The sequence below is a fragment of the Aethina tumida genome, chromosome 3 (assembly GCF_024364675.1).
Source record: "Aethina tumida isolate Nest 87 chromosome 3, icAetTumi1.1, whole genome shotgun sequence".
In the NCBI taxonomy this organism is placed as follows: domain Eukaryota; kingdom Metazoa; phylum Arthropoda; class Insecta; order Coleoptera; family Nitidulidae; genus Aethina; species Aethina tumida.
In genome coordinates, this window is record NC_065437.1 from 32,669,146 (window position 1) to 32,692,453 (window position 23,308).

The 23,308-nt window shown below is 31.3% G+C and overlaps 1 protein-coding gene across 1 annotated transcript in view; it reads left to right on the forward strand.

Annotated features, from left to right (window-relative positions):
• Nucleotides 1–23,308, forward strand: part of LOC109594953 (semaphorin-2A) — a 171,685-nt gene that overhangs the window by 116,169 nt on the left and 32,208 nt on the right. Inside the window, exon 3 of the mRNA XM_020010223.2 lies at nt 3,954–4,005. Coding sequence (XP_019865782.1) covers nt 3,954–4,005 — 52 coding nt within the window. The remainder of the gene's footprint in view (nt 1–3,953; nt 4,006–23,308) is intronic.

Consider the following 23,308-nt stretch of genomic DNA (forward strand, 5'->3'; position numbering starts at 1 on the left):
ACTTGCGACGCCGCCGCCTTCTCTTGTCTTGCAATTTCGCTTTAATTGTTGTAAATTTAAATTCGGAATTTGCTCTAATGCGGTTTTAACCCCCCCTGCGCAACTACATCACCGGAGCGTTACACGCTTCGGTTTGCATAATTGCATCGCTTGGAATAATGCAACGCATTGCCGGCTGTTGGCCGTTTAAAAACGCATTTGTTATTTGATTCGGATTTTAACAGTCATTTGACCTATATACACTTGTTTACTGTTTTTCAAAACAACGCAGTGCGAAAACATAGTGTAAAACATGAGCACGATTTACAAATTAAATTCTGGACTTCGGCCAACTCCACATTAGCAATGTTTTGGAGAAATTAAAAATTACTTATTAAAATTCATATTTTGTAAAATAGTCCCGATGGATTTTTGCCTCCAAATCATCAGCGCCAAATATAACTATAAACAAGGCTAGATCTCATACCCATTGTGATTATTTTACTTCAAACTAGAGTAAGTAAAACCAGTAGACTTATTTACCTTTTCAGGTGGGAAATTTGCATGTATTATATCCAATAAATTGTAATTTTAAAAAGCAACCGGATAGAGAGAAGCATTTTGCTCGATGGGGGATTATTTCATTTACATAATATCATACAGTTAGCTGTGTCGTAAATGTCAATTTACTCGCATTCGGTAGTTTCAATAGTTTGTAACACCGCATTTCTCTCTTTACACTTCATCGCTGTGTAAATTGAAAATGCAGTTATTTAGTGTAATCATATATATGCCTTGTAAAGAATTCTCTTTACTCACATCTTTCAACTATATGACTCAAGATGTTAAGATCTTTACGTCGTAAATACTTATATCACTTAAGAAATAAATGAATACTCATTACAAATATCACGGATCACCATAAAAGTTCATGTATTTTAAAAAGCTTCTTAAAGTAAGAAGATTCTTTTATAAATTAACTTTTTCTGTGCCGCTTACATCGCTTAAGAATTAAATAAATACTTATTACAAATATCCATGAAAAAAGTTCATGTATTTTAAGCAATATTTTTTGTAGTACCTTCATATATTAACTTTTTCTGTCTTGCTATTGACACGTTAACAATACCTAGCCACAGTAGGACATTCCATCAGCTAAATACCAGACATAGCTGGAATCGTCATTAAACAGATGCGAACCAGATCGACAAGTTTTTAAAGATTGTTAGCACATAATTTTTTACCTGCCACTCGTTAGATCGAATTATCTCGATGTATTTGTCTAGTTGATCGATATTATTCCGAAGCCTTTTTAGCGTACTCGCTGGATTAGAAAGATACCATAAACACATTCAGCTTTTGAAGTCTTAAAATATTCGAGCTCAGAATGACTGAACGGTGCGTTTGTTTAGGAAGCAAGGGTGAAAATACGCGACGGAAAACGTCTCCATTATTTCCACTCCGATGTGCTTTTTGAATGCAAACGCCCGTTTATCGGGATGGTGGGCAAATGGCGGACATACACATATATTATTCAGGAGCGCGTAACTACCATGGATGTAAATTGTTGGATACATTTCCTTGATATCCGGTCCGTCTACTACTGTCTTACCAAAGTCCCGGAGGGCGTTTGCACCTTTACGCCACATGTGAAACGCAAATTGCATTGTCTAGGATACTCGCAGTGATCGGAGTCGCTGCGGAATACGAAATTTTTACGGTCCAAGACAGAAACCCATCCCTTCTTAAGCATTATCCACTGGCCGAGCATAAAAAAATTTATAAAAGTAACAGTTACCTAAAATCATTATCATTTGAAAGAACACCGTGGCGTAGGCAAAGCACTAAAGATAACACATCCAATTCCAACGCCACTATAGGATAGGAATCCGTCATCGCCAATTTGCATAAAAAGAACCGTACATATGTACGCGTATTCAGGAGACGACAACTTGCTAAACTCAATATTCCATTCGTGTTGGCGAAGGATTTGGGTTTTGACGTCTCGTGCTCGCTACTAACGAAATTATAAATAAGCAGCCCTCAGAAATAACTTAATGGAAACATATCAGAACGGCTGCGAGACACATCTACCGGGATACAACAATCAAGTAAGTTTATGCCAATCAACTGTCTTGTCTGAGATGTTCTCAACAAAAGCCTGATGTAATATTAAAACTTCTAGTGAAACGTGCACAAAGGACCGAATAGGTCACACGGTTGACATTGGAATTGTTCCTGCGAATGTTGTTTCTTGAATTCCAAATATTAAAAAAAACTTTTTGTATACATTATTACATGATCACGGATTAAATATAAATGATACAATTATAATTAATTCAAAGGAAAATATCAAAATATTTGATTTGAGGACAAAAAACATCGTTGTAAATCACATTCAGAAAAGTAACTTAGATATATTACTTTCTTCTAACTGATCAGAACTAAGCCAAAGAAAACAAAAGCCATAAACAAGATCCTGACACAAATACAGTTAAGTTTCGAAAACACCGTTTTCCACATTAAAATTAATCAACAAAATACTGTGCTTAGGACTCATGTTTATTTATGTTCTCATTCAAATATTCATTTCTGGAACACTGTTTCGGAATTAAAATTAATATACACTCAGCACCGTGCCATTTATATTATTATTTATCGTCTTCAAACCCGGGGAGAATCATTTTTTTGGAAGTAATTTCGGTTGTCCGTTTAAACTGATTTAAAAATAATTTACTCGCAGGTCGGAAGAATGCGAATAAATAATTGCTGGCCGTTTTAACGCGAGAACGGCAAACGTTATTTATTCTGCGAGATGTATTGCTCCTTGAACTGCAATTTATGCAACTCGACGGCAACACTTTTACCCGATGTGTTCGATGGGTGCTTTTAGTGAATCACCACTTACTTCAATATACACACATTTAAATACGAATAATTGAAACGAAAATATGGGAAAACTAATGGCAATAGAAAATAGTTCATTAAACATTGTTTTCTAATATGATTCGGTTCCGTATGTATTTTACATAATAATGATCGTTAATTATTATTTGAAATTTATTTTAACAAATAATTATTCAAATATGTGTATTTTATCATAATTGTATACCCAATTCATACTCATAATATAATTACAGCGACAGATAAATTCATTAACGAATTTGTTTAATTAATTTTCATTGCGAGCATAAATAAACTGAATCTACTAATAATTAAAATATTTCGCGGTCAGATTTTCTGTACAGTAAATTCGGTGAGATGCAATGGGATGTCGAATGAAAGGGATCCGCACTTCATCCATTCATCGAACACTGTTGGAAGCCAGTTTCGAAACATTTTTTTGCATATCAAAGGTTTTAGAATTTAATCATTCAGCAACAAAAGTACTTTTATGTTTCTGTTTATTTCTGCGTTTGGATTTTTCAACTAAACCGTATGTAGTTCGGCATTATAGATAAAATGCTCCCGCCGGAATTCGACTTGTATCATCGATTCCGACTGAAACAATACATAGATCCGATTACTAAATCGAATGTATTTCAAAGAGATACCATCAGTTTTTCAAATTCCCGTTATATTTTATATCAGGACTCACTTTGTTCGCGAATCAGAGTATTAATTGGAAAGCCATTGTTTTTCGACTTCACCAACTTAACAAACATAAAAAATGCAATGTACATTTTCAATGCAATTTACTGAAAATAGAATATAGGACGCCAGGCCCATTGATGTGTCCGATTTACACTATTTTATTGTGTCATAACAAAAACTTAAATAAGATGAAATCAAATAAATTTCAATTAATATATTCAGCACTGAGCAGTCTCGTGAAAAATAAATTTATAAAAAGTATTTACATACACGTCTGCTTTTCCACATTTACGACGTTTATTCGATGTTGAAACTTCTTTATGCAATAAAAAGTGTGTTATTTGCCATTAAATGTTACTGATTGATCGTTATCTTTTCAGGGATCGCGTATACAGACTGAACCTGAGCAACATCAACCAATCGAGCTGCGAGGTGAGTAGAGAATGCCGCTATTAGTTACAAAATGTCTATAACTTATAATATTGGCGTTGATCGTAATTCCCGCGTACGTTTTCCCAGCAACATTTGCAGCTTATTACCGGCTTATTGCGGCCATAACCTGCGTGCTGCAAACTAATAACTGCCTACCAGATTATCCGCGCAATTTTACGCAATGTGTAATCCAACGTACTACAGGTCATATCGAACGTCGTAACATATGATGAAGATGACAGTTTATTGCCTCGCAGACAAGATACGACCGAGAAGGTAAAAAGCATCGGGGTAGATTATATTTGCTACCCTTGATTATAACGTACGGGATGGCGTGTCACTTTTATATCCACTGCGGAGGGTAAAATTTTCCATTTTACGCTAGACGTGTATAAAAACAAATTTGTGATTTAAATTGGGAAATAGTGGGCCGTGGTACGAAGCCACGCTTTACTCAGCTTTCATAATCATCACGCAAATTATGAGATTGTGAGTTCATTGTATAAATCGTGAATCATTTTCAAGAGAAATTGATATGCCGACACCTTACGGTGGACAGGTCGATTTATGCGACGTTTGCGAAACGCAATAAAAATTACGGGCTCCGGTTTCACCGTTCAACATTCATTAGAACACAACCGCCGACCCGATAATGCACGGGGTACTTTTCGGTCGTGACTGCAACGAAACAACAACGTTATAATTACATGAAGAAAACATTCACGCACTGCAACAGCCAAAGATTAATTGTTTTATAAATGCAGGCTTCTGTACATATCTACGTTGCGCCGTCAATCAATATAATAGCCGGTCTCATTGAAATACATTGTTGGTTTTCCTATTACGAAAAACTGGTTAATTAGTGTGTTTAACTGCCATCAGGAAAATTACGGCTGTCGAATATGCACGTGATGTTTTTCGATATTTGTTCAATTCATTCAAGGTTATAATTAAAGTAATTGGTCTCTTTGGGGCTTGTAATTTTAATCGATGGTTCTATTTTTATTGCCGAAGATTGGACAAGATGACCTAAATTGGATGATTTTTTGCTGTTACATGTTCTGATACAGACCAGATAGAGAAAAACAAACTTAATTGTCAGTTCAATTTGTTTAAAATAATGCCGCAAACCGCATTTATTTGAAAATTAGTATTTATATAACAAGTTTTTGTAACTTTGATGGATATAAAATTTGAGTTTGAAAACAAAAATAATATAATTTATCTGTCACGCCCTTATATACAACTATATTAACAATACTATTTATTATACATATATTGAAATTTCTCAGAACTATTGTTATATCTTACCTTAATTATAATTAAATATATTACAAACTAAATAATTTTGGAGAATACAAATTTTTTCCGACATTTTAAAAACAAATTCATTTATGATTTCCATTTTAAATTAATAAATAAATATTATCCAAACATTTTAAGGAAACAATATTAATTATCTCAAAATTTGCCAGAAACATTATATCTTCAGATAATTTAATATATTACCAATTAAATAATTTTAAAGAAGTTGATTTTTTCAGATACTTCTAAAACAAATTCAATTATTATTTTCATTTGAAATAAAAAAGATGGACATATTATCTCGAAATTTTTGAAATATATCGTTATATTTTAGTTAAAGATAATTTAATATATCAAAAATTAAAAAAAATTAAAGAACATGTTTTTTCCAGCGTTTTAAAACATTTTAAGTTAATATGTGCAACTTATTTCAAATAAAAAACGCAATTGATCATTTAATATGATATAAACAATGATTAAATATATTTAATCTTATAAATATACAGGGATACTCAATATATGGGGTGATCACAACTTATTCACTAAAAGTTTTTGTAGAAAGGAAAAAGATATTGATTTGAATTTTTTTTAACAATTATATCTTGACCTGACTTAGAAAAGTAGTTCAGGTCAAGAATTTAATAAGTGAGATTTTAAAAACAAATTCATTTATGATTTCCATTTGAAATAAAATAAAGTTGGACTCATTATCTCAACATTTTAAGAAAACAATATTAATTATCTCAAAATTTGCCAGAAATATTATCTTAACTTCAGTTAATTTAATGTATTACCAATTAGATAATTTTAAAGCACTTGATTTTTTCAGATACTTCAAAAACAAATTCAGTTATTATTTTCATTTGAAATAAAATAGTTGGACATATTATCCCGAATTTTTTCAAAAATATCTAACGATATCTTTAGTTCTTTAGCTAATATATAAAAATTAAATAATTTCAAAGGACATGTTTTTCAAATTCAATCGTAGTTTTCATTTAAAATAAAAATGTTTGACATATTATCTCGAAATTTTAAGGAAATATACATTTCTGAGATGAATGTGTTACGTAAAAACGTACATGAAGATAACAATATCAATTATCTTAAAACTTACCAGAAATATCATCATATTTTAGCTAAAAATAATTTATAATTATCTCGAAAATTACCAGAACTATATTATAAAATATATAATCCTAGAAAGCTCACGTTTTTCAGATATTTTAAAGACAGTTCAATTCCGGTTTCTATTTGAAATAAAAAAGTTCAACATACTATCTCCAAAGATATCCTTTTTGTAGTATGTATCTTATATTACAAAGACCATACATGTAAATTACAATATTAGTTATCTAAATATTAACCAAAAATATCATTATATCTTACCTAAATATATATTATAAATGATATATATTTTGAAGATCTAGATTTTTTTTTCGACATTTTAAAAACAAATCAAATTATGATTTCCATATGAGGTAAAGAATTTGGACATATTATCACAAAAATTTAAGATTATGTCTTGTTTTATGAGACTTTTCGTAAAAACGAGTCGAATCTCTTTCAATAAAATTGTAAATAAAAGAATTGTTACAGTTATAGCTAAGTCTAGCTAAATATCAGTTTTCGTTTGTAAATAAACTTTTAAAAAAATTTAAATATGGTCACTTAGTCAATGTTTCTCTATTTGTTCTGAAAATTCTTGAAAAAACTAAAATCAGCCAATGTGTACATAAATATTATTCCATCGATTCAACGATAAAGTCTGGACTAGACAAAAAAATTACCGGATAACACCAAATATTTAATTCCGGTTTACTTTTTTCCTGGACGTGGTGCACAGCGACGTAATCCGAACAATCCACTAAAACAAGAGGCGAAAACCGCCGTCGTCCGCATATTTTTTTACAACTGAAAGTGGATGATACGGGAGTTGTCGGGGTCCGAATATCGGAGGCGTTTTGGCGCAGGATTTCGTTCCGTGGCTTTTATTTTCACCGGCCATTAATTAAAGGCAGGCCAACGGTGCAACGATCATAGGTGTCGCCAACATTGCCGATATAAAAGTGAGATTTATGGCGGCCGGCGGGCTGCAGCGGGGTGCCGACTCACTTGCCGTGAAAAAGAACGCACCGAGTGAGCCGCCGCTGGTGCGGTTGACGCCTCAATTGCGCCGCAACGTTATTAAGGGCTTTATTAAACAATGTTCAGTCGAAATTTACAGGCTTCTGAATAAATAATAAATAATCTGCGGGGAACAATACCCACGGTGCCACATTCTTTTGTGAGCATCGACAAGAAAACAAGCGAAAAAATGGAATTGTTTAGGTGATATACGCGTGCAATTAGCTCAATCAGGCCGGCTTTTGTGCGCATCGGAAGTCCTTTTGTTTATACGAATATGATGTTATACTTTGATTAAACATGTACGTATTTCCTTTAAACAAACACAAAGTCGAGTTGGTCCAATTAAAACTGAAACATTACACTCATATTTCATCAGCTTTTACAGATGATCGCCGCACTAAATTTGTCCGAAAAAAGAATAATCACAGTGGCCGAAAACAAAAAAAAAGCAAGTAGGACCAAACTTATAAATAATAAATAATTTCCGTTGGTGTTTCTATGCGGACCGGTCCATTAATTACGTAGAGTTGATTATGTAAATGCACGTGCGTACGGACCTGCATTTCGGCATTAATTCCGGCAGTGGTCGTCGGTGGCCATTCCCGCCGGCCGAAACAATTCGAAACGGGCCGCCGGACATTTTATTATGCACACATATCGCGCGACCAGCTACACCGGAAAATTAAATCACCTTGTACGGGAAAGCCGCTTTAATCTCCGTCATTAAGAAATGAATGAACAATTCGGACGGCCGGCTGCAGGAGTACGGGCGGCCGAATCGCCATTTATAGTTAACTTGTACGGACAATTAGCCGGCGTTTTACTTGCTAAATGGATTAATTAATTCCGGTGTGCGAATGTAAAACGGCTGGCGATATTAAAAACGGGCGAATTGCACGTAAAAGTCGTCTGGAAGAAATTTCACCGGATTTTAATTGCCCCCGAACGGGCGTAAGTGTGAACAACTTCATCCATTTATCCTATGCTTTATTAATTACTGGTTAATTTATAAATTTTTAAATTAAGTTTTCTATTAGATTAATGAAATGTAATAAAATTCTGTGAGTAATCAAGTGTACTTGTGCATCGGTCCCTCGTAAATGTCGGGTTTTTCAGAAATTGCACTGGTCCATGATGAATGAAAGTTATCAATTGTCAGCGGCAATAACCATTGTGCCCCTAATAGAACAAGAAAGGGCATAAATATCGGGAAACCTACGGTGGCAAAGGTCGTAAATAAATATCAATAATTGCACAATATTGGGGCGATATTTCTCCAAGGATGCACAATACCGCTGGAATTCCAATTATTGTGGAACTTTGGCGGATCGGCGGGCCTGTCTAAAATGAATACAGTCCCTTTGTATTGTCGTGATTGGATTATGGTACACGGATAATTTTCGAAATCAGATTTCTGCCGGCCAAATTCAAATCTATAGAACAATTTAATTCAATTTTAGTCAGTTTTTACTTGTCATTTATCATTGTATAAATAAAATTAAACCACTATGTTATTAAGAAAATATTATTATGTATACAGAGTGTTCCAAATTAGTTAATTTTAATATTCCCAGTTTTCCTAGACCAGACAAAAAAATCTAATCTAAGTTATTCATTAAAAGTTTTTGTAAAAAGATATTGATTGGTTTTTTTAAATTATATCTAAACCTGACTTAGTAAACTATTTCAGGTCAAGTATTTATTAAGTGACTTTCTTCCTGGATATTTGTTTGATTCACTAATTTCACCTAAAATTTTGACAAATTGGTTGTAAAATGTCGTAGAAAATGCTGATACCTATCGAAAGGTTTTTTAATATTCAGTTCAATTCTGCTAAATAATACAATTATTTTGATTTTCCATATTAAATAAATAAAATTGCACAATATATTTAAAAAAATTGAGGAATTAAATTTAATGCACATAAATAATTAATTATATTAATTAGGAAATTATAAAATATTTAATCTTTAATGTAAATATTTTAAATGAAATTTAATTAATATTTCAGGTTTTATCGGTACCTGCCTGAAAGCGCTCGTAACAGAAAATTTTAAAATGAAAAGAGCTATGACTGCTACAAATGGACAATTAGAGTACTATTTTTAGTAAAATAAACGAATTTTATGATTTTCCTATAAATAATTTGGTTCCCAATGCACATACCAAATAGGACAGTCGCATTCTAATTTATCTGATTACCACAATTTTGATGCTTAAACCATAACCGTTTCTGAAATGTATTAACAAAAACTCATCTTCAAAGAACACTCTCTTAAGGGATGTAATGAAGCATTTTTAATTTAATGTTTGAAAACTAGGACTTACTTTGAAGATAAAATGCACTGTTAAAATTTGTTACATTAATTTTGGGACACCCTGTATATGTCAGTAAAGTAATTATAAGTTTAAAATTGAAAATTAATATTTTTTTAACTGTAAAACATGAATTACTATATAATATTGGTATACCTCATTTTTTTTCTTCATAATAGAAAATTAAGTAATTATTTAAGAAATTCCATAATTTTTTATTATCTGTATAAAATATACACACATTCATTAAAAGAAAAAAACTGTAAACTCTAACTATACATAACTGTATAATTCATAAAAAAGCTTAATAAAATAAGTTTATGTCAAAAAGGATCACTTATTGTGTGGTAAAATGTCTATTCATGTTTTTAAGCATTATAACAGTGAATGGATCTTAAACATTGTAAATGTAAAAGACCTGTAATTTTAATTGTATATTACGTAATTTCTATTTTATCATCGATTAGTAAACAGTTAGGTTTACTTTATCTTTAAATTTAAAAGGCAATTGAATAACAGTTTCTTTTATTCAAGTTTATAAGCATAATTGATGCATTTCTTATACTACACTATACTATATACTAAATGTTAATTGTTTACTAGGATCAGAATCCAGATTTGCTTTCCTGCGGATGGGAATGCCGCTTATTTTGTGGCTTGGCATCCCCCGCCTAAATTTTAGAATAGGCTATGCAAGATTAAACGTGTGTTTAATAAAAGGGGTTATACGAGCACACATTCATTGTCATCTTATCGTGACGTCGGCGGCGAAATGTGAAAGTTTTGTCGGTCAGCCGCTTAGGCAGTCCACGCGTAAATGTGCACGAAATGGCCTTATCGGTGCCCACGAAACCATTCACACAAATCGACCGAATGTAATCAACTGTACATGACAAATGTAGCGCATTAAACGGCCCATTCACGGCGAACTTTGTTAGATGTCGGCTTGTTTGTTACATTCTGACCATTAAACTTTTATCAACTTTCGCGCTCGGCATTCGCCAAATTTTAACGCCGGTTAATTTGATCCGAAACTTCAAAGTCACCATCCGGATGGTAATTATTATCATCAACCATACGAACGAGTAAAATTAAATTTTAATTTTATATTAATTGACTACAGATTTGAGCATTTGAACGTAAATATTAGGAATGAAATTTAATTTAAATGGAAGTGATACAAACAATATATCACGTATTTTTAATAATTATATCTGATATAAATTAATATTAGTGCCGTAATTGGATACAGGTTTATGCATGTTTGTAATAATTATTAGCCAATAATCACATTTTTTGCCCTAATAACACATTGTATATTAATAAATCTGTAAATGGAGGTACAAAATATTAACAATCCATTATAATTACGAATTGCATGTTCGCAAATAGCATTTCCATTTGTTTCATCCATATAAATTTAATATAACATATTTGTAGAATTAGATGCGAATAACCAAATTGTGTTATTATTTCGTCAGACATTTGATTAGAGTTAATGGATTGTAAAATTAGACTCATTTTTTTAATTCTACGTGAATTATTGGATATCTTTAAAATTAAAAATATATACAATCATTTTCAATCACTTTTTCTCTATTATAATTTGAATAAACTATATAAAAATAAGTTCTTGTAAATTATATTGTCATATCTATATTTGTTCGGGTTTATAGATCTACTTTTGTTGGAATTAGTCCTTTAAGCAAAAATTGCATTGTAACATGACCATAAAACGATATTTAATATTTTAAATAAACTCTTAGATTTTTGTGGGCTTTCGTAAAATTAATCGTGCATATTTTAACTATAAAAAATATTGTAAATTTCAAAATATTTGAAATTTCTATAACTCGAACAATGATTTGACAGAAAAAAATTGAGTTATCAAGACTTGTTCGACTATTAATTAATTTAATGTTAATTTTAATATTTTAAAGAATTATGACTATTTTATTAATGAATTTTATGTTATCGTGGGATACAGTTAATCCATTGATTAAAATTAAATATTTGGAAATGAGTACATTCAAAAAATATGAATTTGTTATAGAATTTGAATTAAATTTCAATGGATGAATGTAAATTGGATTGCATTAAGGTTTTTCATATTAAATTCATTAAGATTTGGAGTAGACTGTCATAATTAAGGAAGTTATTTGTTTTATTTTCCTATTATATATTTTGTTTATACAGATACATACAAATTGTTAACCTTAGCTTTTCTTAAACTCCCAAGGTCTAAATTAATAAACAGTAAAAGAGAAACTAAAGAAAACCAAAATTGTAAATATTGTGTAACTTTACTCTAGTTGAAGATTATCTTATCTCCATCTAAGAAAAACTGATCAGTTGTATAAGTTAGTGATCCTGAAAGTAGCATTAAGTAGAAATTATATAGTGGTACATCTTCCTCTTTAACTTGACGAAACGAGTCTTTCTGAAATATTGCAAGTACTTTTGGAAAATCAATTTGATTTTAATTAAAATTATATTCCGCATTCGTTAATGAAATCATTTGTATAATTAGTTACATCCATCTAGAGTTAAATTGTTAAAATAATTGAATCAATATTTATTAATTATTCACGAAACTTCGTTTCATTTTCATGGTCCTAATTAAATTTACACAGTTTGTAGATCACACTTAACATGTTTATTTAGTAGTTCCTAAAAGCGTCAATCAACAAATCGACCACGTTTAATGATAATAAATGGATGTATGTTTAAATAAACATATAAATAGTACAAAAGACCACATCTGAAATAATAAATTATTTTGTTGACACAAAGCTCCTCCGAAATCCGAATAGACCGTTAAACAGTTTAAATAAACGTTGACGCCACTAAAAGGACATCGGACCTGCATCGTAGTCGCACGAACGTTTCGCAAAAATGAAGTTAGCCATTTTTGCGAATTTCTACGGTAAAAATGTAAACGTCAGTCGTAGCAAAACGGCATATTTATGAATATTTAAGTGGAGTGCCGCAGTGTTTATGACAAGAGTTGCAATTACAGCATTTTTAAAAACGTTCCCGGTCCCAGGGGTTCACCGAAGTCTAGACAGACAGAAAATGCCCGTTGTTTGTGGGATAATTGGATTAGGAATAATTTAAAACATATCTTCTTAATTCTGTTGGGATTCGGGTTATAACAAGGTTAATCAACTTGGCTTGATCGTTTAGGCCGGGACTTATCGGCCGGTGGACCGCACAGAATCGATGGCGATACGTGATTTTACCTGAGTTTCCCGACTCCGGGAGGATCTCTTAAGCTCGACGTGGCAGATTCGTATGAACGGCACAAATATAATTATATTTAATGTTGTGGCATGAGTCAGAGACGACGAAAATAAACATCCCTCTTGTTATTTGTGTGTCAAATTTACAAATTACCCCGACACTCGTGCCGGTGTGGCTTTCAGACAGGCTATAATATCGCCCCATCTTTTTTGATTGGCATTATTTTTATATACCTACGTTTCCCTTTCCGTTTTCGTGACTGGCTAATATTCTCCACGTTATCGTAAATAGTTGCGTGCCGAACATACCCGATAGGGCTTGCTTGCCACTGATACACGCCGATTATAATAAAATAAGAGAAAATCGAGATCGAACTTGTGCAGACATGCTATCTGCAACGTCGACGCCCAACTTTCCACGAATCCCACGAAAATTCATGTGCATCGAACCCGATTTGTTAAAATAATGCGGCAAACCCGCGGTGTATAGACTAAGTCCGTAATAATTACCTATGCAAACTAATAAAACGGATATTAATAGTGGAAACTTTAGAAACGCAACCTCTTGAATTGATATGTTGTCGATAACTGCACGAAATTTAAACCATAGTTTATATGAACGTCTTTTCCCTTATAAACACGTTCATTCGAAGAAGTTCCAACGTTTCCCGCTAACACAAATCTATATTACTATTATTTGCATTTACGAATGTCCATTAATTATGCAACTAAAATTTATTCTTTTGGTATTCACGTTTTGTCCGTTCTATATAAAATTTTTAATGCGCACGGCTATTTGGCCATAACGCCGTTTTGCATTTTTATTAGGCAACATATTGGATCGAAATACACGTTTCACGTTTAGTGAACTGCTAATTTCCACCGTTTGAAATTCAAAATCAGTTTTAATTTTCGTTGGAAATTCGATTTCGAAATGACGTAATAGTCCAAGAGAATTTCGGACGATTAAAGTCACATGAATATTTAATTGCGCATTGTATCAATCTGGCATTCGTTTCATTAGGCATAACCATTGTTTTAACTATGGCAAAATTTTCATTAACAGGTGCAATTGAATATTTTAAAAGCTATTTCTATAATTTAAATCTCTTTGATAATTTAAATCAACAATTTTTAGGATCAATTTTAAAAAATAGTTAATTTCTTGGTACTTTTACAGTCGTCGTAAATAAGTCGTAGTGTGTCTTCGTCGTCGAATAAAGTTCAATTCGCAAACGTAAATGGAAAGTGCCAGACCTGGGTGAAAATCACAATGAGAGGCATTTTCACTCACGAATTCTTTGTAAAACAAAGAGATATTTCAGCGACCCACTTTTCAAGCGATAGTTCTCGCAAATATATTGCAGCCTACGCGAAGCGTTATTTCAGCGACGTGATAAACATCACGCCCCGTGATAAATCGAAATAGAAAAAGTTACATTTTAAATATTCCTTAACACCCTCATAAAAAATGTATAGGTCGAAATATCAATCTTTTGGCGACGCAAGGCGAGGGTGCTTTTTCTATTTCTTATTGATAAGTTTTAAGCGTATTTCCGAGTCCCACGAGAATGTGGGTCTTGCCCCATAACACCGAATCCAATAACAGTTAAAGTAGTTTACGAATTTTTCTGACCCCGCCACTAATCTCATTATGATTCCCGTTGTCTCAGCATTAAATATGTACCGATCGCGGGTCGAAATTTTAAAGGGGTTACTTTTTGTATCGTAAAAAGATTTAAAAATTGACGGCCGATACAAACGACTCGAATGTATCTAAGATCCCATGGAATACGTATTCCCCAATCTAGTTATTAATTCTCGATTCTGTGGAACGTCAATCCTACATCACATCAACTAACCCTTGGGGAGGCTATGGCCAACTTGAATTGAAACAGTTTTTACATTACCGCTAAGGATATTCTCAAATTTCAACCTTTGTTTGATTCCCAAGACAGAAGTGTTCGTTTGCACGTGGCGCTGAATATTTGTGGGGTGCGAAATTCAAAAATTTTCCCGTTACGTGATATCTGTTTGAAAACATGAGAAATACACAATTTGTACTTATCGAAGTTCGGCAAGTCCCCGAAGAATTGAAATGCAGAAAGAACACTTGGTTGGTTTGATACCAAATTTCATTAAGTCGTGGAAAACAATATTTAAACGAAAAATTTAATTGAATTTTAATTTTAAAATAATATTTAATAGCCTTAAATATATCATCATAAAATACTTATTTAGTAGTAAAGTGCATCTTATAGTTTCAGAGAGATAAAGGCATATTGCAAATATCACTTCACAATGTAGTAGTGTAAGAGAACATTTCTGACCTGACCTGGTTGATTCCTTTTACGCAAAATGGGTAATTTCGAGTTGTATCCAGGAATTCTATGAATACCAAAGCACATTTATTGGCTATGGAAATTGTAATCTTGCAGCTCCTGGCAAAACTTCAGTTCTTTGGAAATAGTAATCGAAATGTTAGCAATTACTTTCAAATAATTACATTTTAATACTACATTTCTTATTACTATTTCTAAAATCACGGACTATAAAACGTAATTTATCTTTTATTCTAGGTGAGTAAAGGAAGTAAAAATGTGGTGAGATTCCGCAAACGCCAACATCATTTGTATCTAGCCAGAAGCGCTTGCAAACAACCGTCTTCTCTTACGTTCAGTTTTACAACATAACATACGTGTGCGAAGTACACAAATTACGTTCAATATTGCATTTTCCCCGCTTATAGGCTTCACCGACGACTGATGTGTGTCATAAAACTTTTAGACATGAACTTGTTACAGCCTTTGTAGCTTCCATATCAATCAACTCCTCTGTTTGCAGTATCAATAAAAACAAAAAACATATATCACTAATAAGTCGTATTCTTGTGATGTTATTCCCCCTCAAAACTGCAATGTAATCGTGCGCCCTTTCGGTAAATATCCTGACATTGCGTCGAGGTAATCAGTCTTTTAACAAACATTGACATTAGACCAAACTACTTCAAAAGAATAAGAGGGGCCTGCGTATTTGTCGATATTCAATTTAATAACTTCAGTCCCACTCTTACGCAATGCAAACAGGGGGAAGATCTGAGATAGAGGAAGGGTTAAAGATATTTAATTTTATAAGATCATTTTCAAGGAGTTTTATTCCAAATTGATGTGCACGTAAATCCCAAAACAAATTATGTGGATGCACCTCTTTAATATCCCAGCAAATGCTTAACACTTCATTAAGTAAATCTGTTTTGAAATATCATTCAATTAACATCAATTAACTCGAATCCTGGTAAGAATCATTAGCGGGTCGCCCGATATTCAGCAAACTAATAAATTATTACACAGCGATCACACAAACAGACTACAACCATTATTAAGTCGTTTGCCACGAGATTAATATATTTCGAATCCGGGACTGTGTACGCGTTTAAATATCATCCGGGGCAGGCGGATGAAATTCCGAGTTTGCATTGGCAAGTCGAGCAAAAATACCTGTGGTATTCCAATTTCAGTTTTGATTATTGTTGACATAGATGTACGCCGGTATTGCGTTTTCTATTTGTATACAGTTTCTTTGAAGTCGGTTAACTTATAATGCGAATCCGTTTGCTTGCTTGTGTCTAACATGTAGATGCCAAGCCGGCGAAATTAAAATTATGACGAGGCTATCTCTTCCGTTACGAAAACTGTACCTGGATAAGTCCGTTACAGACATATAAACACAGCAGAATTAATTTCGCTGACGGGACAAGTCAGAAATTTCCTCCTTTGAAGCTTGCGTATCTCATATTTTTGACTACGTTTCACAAATTACGAAATAAACCATTATTTGTTTATGTATATTTATTAGAAATTATAGCGTGGATCGGACAGTGAGAACAAGATATAAAATCTGCGCCGATGAATTTGACGGTTTGACTAGACCCTATCCGATTGAGCGTCAATATTTATTCTGCGAACACGATCTGACGAAAGTGGAATGCTTAAAAGCTTCTTTTAGGCGTTAGTAAAAGTACAGGATTACAACCGTTTTACTTGGAAATTCACGCTGAAATATAAGGTGCGAAAATGATTTGACGCTTAAAAAGCTTTCAGGGCCTGTGCGAATAGTATTAAACTTAAAATTAAGTGGTATTTTCAATATTCATGTTAACGCTTGATTTTGTTTCACTTAAAAGCACTTCAACCGGTACTTAAATATGCGAGAACGAAACATCATTATAAATGGAACAGTTTTTACCTCAAATTCGCTCCAGAGAAATTTATTTTATTTCGTAATCTTAAAGTGTCTCTTTAGAGGGAAGTTTTATATTCCCTAATGTTGTTCGTAATATGTTTCGTTCCTTTAAATTTCATTTAGTACATAATTTTATATTTCTGTGGTACGGAAAAATTATATTATATAATTATTATACGGATAATTCTATACTAATTTTGTAGAATATATAAGTTATACATAATAATTTTACAGTAATATTGTTGGAGTAATACAAAAATATATATTTAAATATTTAATATTAAATAAATTAAATTTTAAAATAATATTATTATTGTTTATTATAATAAATATTCACATTTATTTCCGAGAAAGTAATAATTATTTTAAAACATATACAATGACAACATTTTTCAACTTTAATTTAAAAATTTAAAATAATACTTTACTATTTATTACAATAAAAATGCATTTTCTTTTTCATTAAATTATTCTATACAGACAGGACATTTCTCTACGTTAAGCAAAATATTGATGTGCCAAATATTTGGCCATACAACTAACCAATTTGGAAATGTCTTTAAAAATAAATATTAAAAAAATATATATCTTTGATAAACATTTCTAATTGTATGGTAATATGTATTTGAATTATGTTAATTTAACAAATACTTCTTCTAATATAAAAATGTATTTAAAAGGATAATATTAAATTAAATTTTAAAGTAATATTATTTTACTATTTGTTATAATAACAAATTTTAAAAATATATTATCCAATCATTTATCTGGATTAAGTAATTGACAAAACTTTGGCACTCCAACTAATCATTATTAAATTAAAATTTAAAATAATATTATTTTACTATTTATTATAATAAACATACTCGTTTTCAACAACGTAATATTCATGTTAAAAATATACTATCCAGAGCATTTCTATTTGGTAATATTTACCTGAATTATGTTATTTTACAAAATAATTTCTGTATTATAAAAATGTATTAAATGTTAATAAATGTTATTATTATGATAAATATCCACATTCATGATCAGCAAACATCAATAAATCATTTTAAAAATATATTATCCTGAACATTACATTATGTATAAAATTGATAATTGATCATTCAAGTTTTAAAGATTCATAAAGAAACAGTTCTAATTATATGGTGATATGTATAAATTTAACACTAAATAAAATTTAAAATTATACATAATATTATTTTACTATTTATTATAATAAATATGCACTTCTCTAAATTAAATATAAAATTGATAAATGAAAAAAATTAATAAAATGTTCTAAATATTGCTAATTAAATTAAAAAAATAAATAATATTAAATAATAATAATAATATAATATTAATATCACTTAACTTTATTTTATTAATTACGAAATCAGTCAATAAAACTTTACTAAAAAGTTTAAAAAACTTTCTGCACTGGAACGCCGATTTTAAATTTCATTAGCTAGTCTTTGTACGTCGAAATTTATTTTGTATGTACTTTGCGCATGGTGCAAAACCTCACAAATAAAGTTAACTGCGATTCTAATGTGAGAATCAAACATAACTCGAGGATCGACTCGCCGTCGAATTCGAAACCTTTGATTAAATTTCTTAAATTCCTTCTAATTTCTTCCGGTCCGACCGGAGCAAGTTTGCCGTCGGCGAAATTGGAAAAGACTAAAAGTAGAAGTCGGGTGTTTTAGTTTCGATTTCAGCCATTGGATAGTAGTCAGTTTGTTTTGAAAATCAGTTTCCGAGTCGGAGGCACACGGAATACCGAATCAGTTTGCCGTTTGAATTTCCCCCCGCGCCGTGTTTCTAATCATCGAGGTGGGTTACGTGCTCCGTAACATCAATTATTTTGTTTTTCTTTTACCCTTTAAATCCTGTAAAAATATCATTTAATTTTGTAGTCTCATCGCGCCACAAGCAAAATTGTAGACGGAAAACATTTAGTAGACTATTAAACGGCTGTATCGCTGGTACATTTCAAATATCGGCGGATTCATTGCGATATCACGGTTTTATTATTTAATGGCCCACCTAGGGATGCTAACTGTAATTTGCGATCGACCTCCCATACCGTTATTGACCCATAAATCATTCTATTTTAGCACACTACCTCATAACAGTATCTCCTACTTCAATTATCCCGAATTATCAATAATTGAATGGTTGATTCAATCTCTTTACCAATTTATTCATTTAATAGCATGAATTGCAAATATTAATTAAAACAAAATATTAATATATATTTTAACAATGATTTCTAGTTTATTTGTTTGATCTAAGACGTTAGAATATTCGGAGGAAAATCAAGATTTTATCAAGCGAAGTTTAATATTTTAAAAATGTATTTTCATGCAATTTATGCTGAAGGCCCATAAGAAATTCAGGGTTGCAGACATCTGAAGTGGGTCGACGATTTTTGTTTACGTCAACCTGACGAGCGTTAAAAATTCGGTTCGTTTGGAGCGCACGTCGAAAATTGCGCTAATGCCGTGAAATAAAGAAAAATTACGCCCCCAATGAAGCCGACATTTGCCAAGGTAAACTCGTGAGCTCGAGAGCGAAAATAAAAAATGTCCAATCTTTGATGGTGACATGATGCAATAAGTTTCTCTTATCCAGGCCGCCTTTTAGGTAAGTACATATCGTTTGACTGCAATCTACTCGTACAACACACTGCTGATTTATTTTACAGTTTTTCCCTAGGAAATATTCACATCAGCACATTTAAGTGCTTCTTTAAAGAAAGTATGTCAAATAAAGTCCGGGAGTCGGCCATGTACAAAATTTATACCCAATTTAAACAACGTAATAGCAAAAAGATATTAATGATCGTGGTTTCCAATAATCGTCGCCGGCAATTTATTGGAAACCGTCCAGAGCAAATTCATTTATAATGAGTTGACACCAATTCGTTGCACTAATCTTTAATTTAAATGCATTTGTTACGTAAATCCATTACTGCAACGAAAAGTTCGATTAAATTAAATCGTCAGGTGTAATCCAAAAATCACTGGTAAGTGTAAATTGTAAAAGAAGACCATTAACAAAAAATGAGTTGTTTAATTTTTATTGCGTTTTAATATGATCCTAAAATTTTTCCGCTACGTTCGTTCTCCGGGCACGATTAAGTTTTTAACATTCTTCCCGAAGTCTTTAATTAAGTTGCCGTAGCTCGAAATTTGAATCCATATTATTCTAAATAACTTTATAATTATTGCCTTGTCTCACGTCTGGAAAATGTTAAACGCTACGAAGTTTATCATTTTGGAATTAAGATGGAAAAGGACAAAAACGAATGTGCTCACTAGTGAAAACTTTTTAAAACTATTTAGAAAAGTTTGACGGGAAGTTCGTTTCCATGTTATAATAATCCCTTTATTTCGAATCCTTCCCTTGTCTTCTTATTCATTAAGTCTGCTGCCGTCTGCCGGTGGGGTGAAAACTGTAGAGATTCAGATTTTAAAATGAATGGTTATGTATGCTAAAAGCATCTTTAATACACCAGATGAATTGCGAGCCTTAAAGTTGCTATGTGTAAAATTATATCGTTTCTCTTCGCGAACTTCGCCAAACTTTTGAGAAAGTGTTATAAAATGGCGTGAAATAGACAGACCCCACACAAAAAACGTGCTCTTCATAATTACTGCGAAGAAAAGAATTATAATAACGATTTTCAGTCTGTAAACAATATCCAATCAATATTAATATTTGGGAAAAAATTGAAAACATTAATAAATATTCAATATACGTTTTTTATATTTTGAATTATTAATAAATAATTCGCCAATTCATGTAAAATTAAGCACATCAAAAATATTTGTTCGGTACTGTCGAAATTACAATTTACTTAAATTATAAATAATAAATAAAACTGTATGCATAATTAAAAGTGGCAAATTTACACATGCACGGAATAACAATTTGAGTTTGGAAAATTCACGTTCGGTGTTGGCATTAAAATGATGTGTAAATTTCGATTATTTGTAATTTTGCATACATTCGACACTTTTTTATTTTTCAATCCCTATACCCAGCATCCCTCCGCTAATACGAACAAGTGAAGTACTCGCTCATCTGAAATTACATGTCCTAGTTCTACACTTTTAAAAAAGGGGGACGTTTTGACAAATAGACATATGCAAAAAGGGTGTAATGCTGAGTCACCGCAAATGATTAGCAATAAAAACGTTTTCTTTAACAAATAGTGCCATTTTTTATGCAGCACTTTAAGAACTTCTCGTGCAAAACAGTGGCGGGCGAAGGGTGATGGAGAGGGTCGTGGAGGTGAGGGGGCGCCCAAACGTCAGGCGGCAGTGAAGTAATTTGTTTTTCGGTTTGATTTTCCACCGGGAAAGAATTCCTTTCCATTACGGTTGATATACATCACGCGTTCAAGTCTGCATTATTTAGTAACTAACGTAAACTTTCACCCCAAAAGTGCGAAACATTGTTGTAATGGCTCCGGCTACATACAAATTTGTAGGCAACTTTTACAATTACGGGTGAAACTTTTGTAGTTAGTGTTAAGCAAACGGGGTTGTATTAACCTTAGGAACAAGCTCGTTTTTAGAGATGAGCTTTTAAAGTACGTTTTTAACTCTCTCCGTCGTAATTTTTCCTTACATAACTGGGGTGCTTTAATAAATACTTGAAACTTTATTACGCACTAAATATAAATGATTTCGACAGATTATTTGCCCTCTTAATTGATTTCGATGATTTAACACTTTAAACTTTTGATAAAAATTAAGATTTAATTAATAACTAATATTATTAAAAATTATTTGTACGTCCCAAATTGATTGATTTTGACTGTTATGTGTATTCCTAGGCCAGATAGAGAAAAACTAACTTAAGTGTCCAAAGATCAATCTTTTGAATACGTTGAATACCATAAATACCATTTTGGTATATCTGACCGTTTTCCAAACATCTACAGAAACTGAGAATTGGCAGATTTAAAAAAAGTATGTTAAATTTTTCTTTATTAAATTTTCTTTTTTCGAAAACGGTAAAATATCCTGCAGACATATTTCTAAATAACATAAAACATCATTTGAAGTTAGTGTTAAGCGAGCGGGGTTAAGAACAAGCTTGTTTTTAAAGATGAACTTGTAAAGTATGTTTTTAACTCTCTCCATTGTAATTTTTTCTTACATAACTGGGGTGGTTTAATAAATACTTTAAACGTTTTTAAGCACCAAATATAAATGATTTCAAGAGATTGTTTGTTCTCTTAATTGACTCCGATGATTTATTTTAATTTTTTTTATAGAACTACACTAACATTTAAATTAAATAATTAATTATATTAATTAGAATATTAACTAAAGTAATATAATATAATAATATAAGTAATTCAAAGTTAAAATGTACGAAGTGACTGAAATGTTCGAAGATTGAATTTTCTTTTAAACGTAAGGTATTCAATTTTGATATATCTAACCATTTCTTAAACGTCTATGAAAACTGCCAATTGGCAAATTTCAACAATACAAACGTTTTTATTTATTTAATTTATTTTCTTCACAAAGGGTAAAAACCTACAAACAAATTTTTTTTAGAAATGAGCATTTAAAGCATGATTGTTGTATTTTTTTTTCTTTATTAGAATTTTTGATTTCTTAATTGATTCACTGATTTTAACCTTTTTTCTTAAAATTTAATGTATATTTAAATTAAATAATTAGAAACATTAACGAAAGTAATATACTAAAAAGTAAATTTAGTATAAAAATTAAAGAAACTTTTTTAAATATTTATTTATTTTTTATAAATGTAGATATAATTAATACACAACGTTATTATTTCGAACCATAATTAAATTATACTTCAGAATATCTAGAAAAAAAAAATAATTTATTCAAAATGTATTAAATTGTCTTTTTCTAAGATATAACGATATTTACGTTAAATTTAGAAATACCATCATTATATCATATATATAATAATATTTAAGATAAATTTAGAGAAAATAACATTATATTTGAGTTAATATCTCACAAATTAGACTTTTTTGGAAAAATTTATGTTCTTCGTCATTTTAAAGGCAAAGTCAACTATTT